This window comes from Mandrillus leucophaeus, unplaced genomic scaffold (genome assembly GCF_000951045.1).
Source record: "Mandrillus leucophaeus isolate KB7577 unplaced genomic scaffold, Mleu.le_1.0 Scaffold352, whole genome shotgun sequence".
Taxonomy (NCBI): domain Eukaryota; kingdom Metazoa; phylum Chordata; class Mammalia; order Primates; family Cercopithecidae; genus Mandrillus; species Mandrillus leucophaeus.
The window spans coordinates 703,919-710,294 of NW_012103721.1; the positions used below are offsets into that span (position 1 = coordinate 703,919).

At 37.7% G+C, this 6,376-nt stretch overlaps 1 protein-coding gene across 1 annotated transcript in view; it reads left to right on the top strand.

Moving 5' to 3' along the window:
• EPB41L4A (erythrocyte membrane protein band 4.1 like 4A) overlaps positions 1 to 6,376 on the top strand; it is a 187,655-nt gene that overhangs the window by 23,276 nt on the left and 158,003 nt on the right. The window contains exon 2 of the mRNA XM_011989408.1: positions 5,983 to 6,087. Within this exon, the coding sequence (XP_011844798.1) occupies positions 5,983 to 6,087 (105 nt within the window). The remainder of the gene's footprint in view (positions 1 to 5,982; positions 6,088 to 6,376) is intronic.

Sequence of the window (6,376 nt, forward strand, 5' to 3'; positions counted from 1 at the left end):
TTTTTTTTTATTTTTAGTAGAGACAGGGTTTCACCATGTTAGCCAGGATGGTCTCGATCTCCTGACCTCGTGATGCACCCGCCTCGGCTTCCCAGAGTGCTGGGAATTCATAGGCGTGAGCCACCGCGCCCGACCTGCAAAAGAACTTTTGATGATAACCAAATCTCTCCCTGTCTCACTTTCTCAAGAAAGTTTTCAGTCACTTTTTAGAAGTTTCTTAGTCACTTCATAGCCCGAGGGCTTCTCAGGGGTTCTAACAGGCTGGTCAAAGACTTCCCGTATCACATCACTTTGCATTATATTCTGGAATTCTGAAAGATATTCATCCTCCTTTCTTCTGGCATTTATTAGTGTACTTTTCCCATTTTCTAGAGAGTAAGCATTTGCTGGTATTAGGCAATTAATAAATATTTCAATGAATGAAGTTATGTGTTTCATAATATCCTTTTTTCCTGTAAAAAATCCTAGAACTGGCCCCTTCCTGGACAAATATACTTTAGTCGTACTTTGGTTCTTATGTCAGTTCTCTGTCAGTTCTTAATTTCTTTATTCAAAGATGATTTCTTCTGGACTTGAAGACTTTATACCTGAACTGTAAAATATTGGCCCATAGGCAGTCTTTACAGAGTACCCATAAGAAGAATGAAATTATCTGTAAGTATAAGGGCAGGAGGCATAACAATGGAATACTGATTGGGCAAAGGGTTATTGGAAGAAGTCAGTTAGGGTAGAATGGACAGAAGTGTGAGCTGGTGATACATACCTCCACCCCAGTAGCTAATTTACCTCTGGCATCCATGCTCTCTAAGTCTTATCATATTACAGTACGACAGGTAAAAAGTTAAGAGGTTTTCATGGGCGTGTTTGCTTGAAGTAGTGACAGAAATACAGCATTTCTGAGACTCTCCTGGCCCTGCTCCAGGTGCCTGTGTAGACACACCTGCACTATACAGAAAGCTATAGAGGGAATCATGAGACGTCATATTTTTTTAAGGTCAGCACTGGATTTGTTGCATAACATTGGATGCTTTCTTTGTGTCCTCTCTGTAGAGGGTAACAAAAGATGCTAAAGGATAATATTTGCAAAGCATTTGTAGCACCAGATTCTATATAAATGCAGAATTGTCACAAAAGATTGGCATGTTCTGGTAGTTTTGGAATGATTGTTTTGGAAAATTTTCAGATTTGATGATTTCTTCCTCTGCATGAAATTTTAGAATTTCTATATACTTTCTAAACTCCTGAGCTGGTTTTCCGAGCTTGCTTTTGTGTATAATCTTTGTGATTAGAGTATTAGATCCTTTTTATGCTTTATAAATCTGTTATCTTTATTTGAAAACCCTAACATTTCTACTGGACATAGAAGCACAAATATAGTTTGATTAAAGACAGAGTTGATTTACGTATTTTTAAAATCTGTACCATTTCATTGTCATACGTAATTTCAGGCATAATTGTTTCCTCTTTGTTCACAAACGACTTCTTGTTTACCTGTTTGGGATAGAAGAATTAGGTGGAGTTGTGTGACTCTACCTTCTCTAGTTATTCCATCTGTTTCTGTCTGTACCTAGATGGGAGAAAGGATCCATAAGTGAGATTAGATCAAAATGGAAGACTATCTTCATATGCCAGCATTCCAGAAATATTTTGAATTAAGGGGAAAGGTGTGTGTGTACTTTCTGCAGTAACCTGGAAAGTGAGAAAGTTTGATCTAAAATTTTAGATCAAAGAGACAGAGTCTCACTCTGTCGCCCAGGCTGGGGTGCAGCAGTGCGATCTGGTCTCAATGGACCAGAAATGATAAGAAAAATTCCTGAAAGGCTAATGGGAAACAATTGAAGGTGAAAACCACTGCCCAAAACATGAGCAAAAGAACTATGAAAGGTTGTAGTGATAGATTGAGTATTCCAAGCTTAGTAGCTGTGGATAGATGAGAATCATAGAAAGCTCTGGGTAACCATTAGTGTGATGTCTATAGAGCCTGTGAGATACTCAGTATCTTTCCAGTAAATTCTTTTCATAGTTACATTGGACAGAATTTACTTTAAGAATCCTTACTTGATGTACTTACACCAGGGATGCACTTAAAAAAGGATAAGCTTTTTGTATTCATCATGATATTTTTAGTATACAGTTGGATCCAATTTTCTGTACTGTTACTCACGAGTTTTACTTGTGATACTGGCCTGCCTCTTGAGCCAAACATACATATTCAGAAAATGAAGGTGGTAGATTGCCTGAATGTTCCTATTTTGTACCTCAAGAATGCTGTAGCCGGGTGCGGTGGTGCATGCCTGTAGTCCCAGCTACTCAGGAGGCTGAGGCAGAAGGATTACTTGGAGGTTGCAGTGAGCCAAGATCACACCACTGCATTCCAGCCTGGGCGACAGAGTGAGACTCTGTCTCGGGAAAAAGATAGGAATGCTGGAAAATCTGGCTCAGGAATCAGTCATTTCTACTGCTTGTCACAGCTGATTCCATCTTTGGATGTCTTTGCTATTGGATACTCCCTTACTATTGGGAGCCACTCCGTGAATTAATCCTAAACTCTTGCTCAGAAGTCGAAGTCCTTGGCTGAAACCACAGATCATATGCCTGTGACCTGGCTGTCAGTTATTCTGGGAGCCTGATTCCTGCCTCCACCAAGACTCACATAGGGGAATTGTTTGCACATTGGCAGAGGGTTTGATATGTACCCAGAACAAAAAGGACTAAAGTGGGAATTTCTCTAAGAAGGTTTGGCATTAGAAACTCTTTTAATGTAACCCACAGCTGAAAGGACAAACATCATATACTCATCTTTTATTCCCAAAAAGAAGTTGATAAAACTATTAGTCATTGATTAAAGGCCAAACAGAATAAGACCAAAAAAGCAGAATTGAAGGAACCATCTGTTTGATTAAGGATATGCGTTAGGGCCATACACCAGCTATTATACTTAGTGGTGAAATTTTAGAAGCAATTCCATTACAGCCAGGAAGACGACAGGGTGCATGTTCTCAAAACTACTAGTTATTCTTTTATTGAGGTCCCAGCCAATGCAGTAAGAAAAGAAGAAATAAATGTGGAGGAGCATTTTGAAAAAGCATTTTGAAAAGTGATTATCTGAGAAGACTCCATAGACAAACTAACAAGAATTTAGCAAGATGGCTGGGAATAAGACCGATAGGGAAAATTAGTTGGCTTTCCAATGCATTAGCAATAGCCAGTCAGAAAGTAGAACAGCAATAAAACTAAAATACCTAAGAATCCGCCTGTGTTATTTTCTATTGCTGCATAACAGATTATCACAAGCATAGTGGTTTAAATGTACCGCCGTCTATTATTTCACAGTTCTGTAGGCCAGAAGTCCAGGATGTCATGGCTGACTTCCCTGCAGCGTCCTACCAGGCTGAAATCAAGGTGTTAGTCAGCTGTTGTCCTTATTTGAGGACAATGGGGAAGAATCAACTTCCAAACCCTTGTCAGTTGTTGGCAGAATCCCGCTTTTGTGGTTGTAGGACTGAGGTTCCCATCTCTTTGCTGGCTGTTAGCTGGGGGTTCCCCTCAGGTCCTGAGGCTATTCCCATTCTTCTCAGCCCCTCCGTCTTTCAAGTGACAGGGACATGTAGAACCCTTCTCATGGTTTGAATATAGTTGACTTTCCCCCTCCTTTTCCCTTCTGCTGGAGAAAGTGCTATGCTTTTTAGAGCCCATGTGATTAGGTCTACTTCAGTGATCTCCCTATCTTACTGTCAACTGTGCCATATAGCATAACACTATCATAGGGGTGCTAGTCTCATTGTGCAGTTTCCAGAAGTCAGGGCAGGACATCTTTGGGGGTGGGAGGGCATTTGGTAAATTTGCCTGCCACAAAGTCTAAATAGAATTTTGTAAAACCGACATAAAAAGTGTAAAATATCCTCGAAGGATATAAAAGACAACCATAGAGGTTTCGCTCTGTAAATATCATAGTATCTACACCTCCCCCTACCACATCATCTGGTCTGTCAGTTACATTTAAATGCAGTTAAACCCCCAGCACAATCATTTATTCAATTGGGTAGCTGGTTCTAAATGTTCCTGAGTGGAGAAAAATGTTTAAGAACTGGCAAAGATAGTTTTGAAAAAGAAAAATGGATATCAAACAAATTAAACTACATACATTAAAATCTTGGGGGTATTGGTTCTGGAATAACCCATGAAATAGAATACTGGAGATTCATTTAATAGATGATAAAGTTGTTTCAAATCAACAGGGAAATGATAGCTTTTTTGGGAAATGGTGGTGCAGTTGTCTATCCATTTGGAAGCAAAGTTAGACCCTTATCCCAAGAACAGCAATAATTTCCAGATGAAATGAAGAGCTAAGTATAAGTAAAATTCTACAAGTATTTAGAAGTACTTAGGAGAATTTGCTCATAAACTTTGGGTTATGGAATGCCTAACTCAAAGGCTAGGAAATGCAGTTGGCTAGTAAGCACATGAAAGAGTGCTTGCTTTTATTAACGTCAGGAAAATGTAAATTAAAACAATTCCTTTATTCCCCTCTTTTTTTGCTCAATCAGATTGGAAAAACATTTTTGCAATCCAAATGTTGGCAAGGGTGCGGGGAAAACATATACTCTCATCGAATGAATTGTAATGGTCTTTTTGGCAGTGCCTACTGTAATTATGAGTATACATATCCTTCAGATGAATAGTTTCACTTCAAGATTTTTTACCCCAGAGAAATACACAGGTACATGAGCACAGAGACATTTACAGACCACTATGGCATTGTGATTATTGCAGAAAATGTCCAATAACCTAAAGATTCATCATGGAAGGGCTTTTTGTTTATAAATCATTTAATGGATTTTGAAAAAGGAACCAGTTAAAGTTAGCCAAAGTAATTTAGAGGAAAACAGAATACCTATGGAATTTGTAACAAGAACTTTCTTCTCCTGGTGTGTACTTTTATAACCTCATATTGCCCATTTTATAATAAATTTAATAAAAACGTTTTCCTCATGCTAACAATCCATTTTCTAAAAGCAGTGCAGTATTAAGTGCTCACCATACATGGATAAATGCATCCTGGTAATTTTCTGAGGGCAGATGAAACTGAACAAAAGCCCTCCTTTATTACCATAATGGGAGACTTGTTGTGGGATTTCTTTTATTATCTTGTTATACCAGCCAGAGATGGGGCAAGAGAAAGGAAGAGGCTGTATCTATACCGATACTATAAAAATGGATTATTTTCTAAACTTATGTGGTATGTGGAGTAGTACTTGCTGATGAAGTGTTTCTTACATGTGTGAATATTTGATTTTTAGTATGTTAGATGATAAGAATCTTAATTTAAAGAATCTGTATATGTAGTAGGTGGGGAGAGAAGAGATTAGCTTTTTAGGTAGTTATCAGTATTTAAAAAGCAGCCAAAAGAAAAGTTTTGTGTCTGTGCTTACGTGAAAGAGATAAAGTGAAATATCTTCACAAGGGCTTTTGAGGACATTAGCTTTAGTAGCTTTAATCTATGGGTTTATTATTTGAGGAGTGAAGATAAAAGCTTTGACTATTGTTAATTTTATATATCTTCTGTATTCATTGTGAGAGTAATGCTATAGGTGAAAATTGCTTTTAAAAATGAAAGAATGGTGGAATTTTTAACCAAAGTGTTTTTTTGATGCATTTATTAGATGTTCTTCATATAAAAGATTATCTTTATTAAAAGAATTTTATCCTGAAGATAATTTATATTCTGAGAAGCAAGAAGCTTATATTAATTTAAAACCCACTATGATTTCAAAAGTATTTTCCAAAGCAGTTTCTATAATACACTTTCCTTTAAATCACATTTTTTTTCTTCGTAATTGAGGCACAACTTACAGAGGGAACCATGGTCTAATACAATTGCTGCTATTGTGAGTGAAACTAACAAAAGATGAGAACCATGATTGTGTCCTATTTAGGAGCAAAAAGGCAGCTGAAAAATATAAAACTGAATTATTTTTGCAGAAGTCCACGAAAGGTTCCATTGTCCTCGACCACGTATTCCATCACGTAAACCTTGTGGAGATAGATTATTTTGGGCTACGTTACTGTGACAGAAGCCATCAGACGGTGAGTACGGTGACTCTGTTAAATTTTTCTGGTTATAAATTTCACTCTGTCTCTGGCTTTTCTTGATACGGTTTTAGGTGGTTAGGTTCTTTGTCACTGAAAAAGACTGAAAATCTCAAACATGTTTTCCCCTGATAATTTCTTTGCATTTTTTCCTCTTCTGCCAAAAGTCTATAGAGTTGCTGGATTCACAGCTTCTGTACATGTGTCGTCCTCTTTGCAGATGGCATATGTGGTTTCCAGATTTGCAACCTTATGAGAATGAATGCAGAGCATCAGTGCACATGGA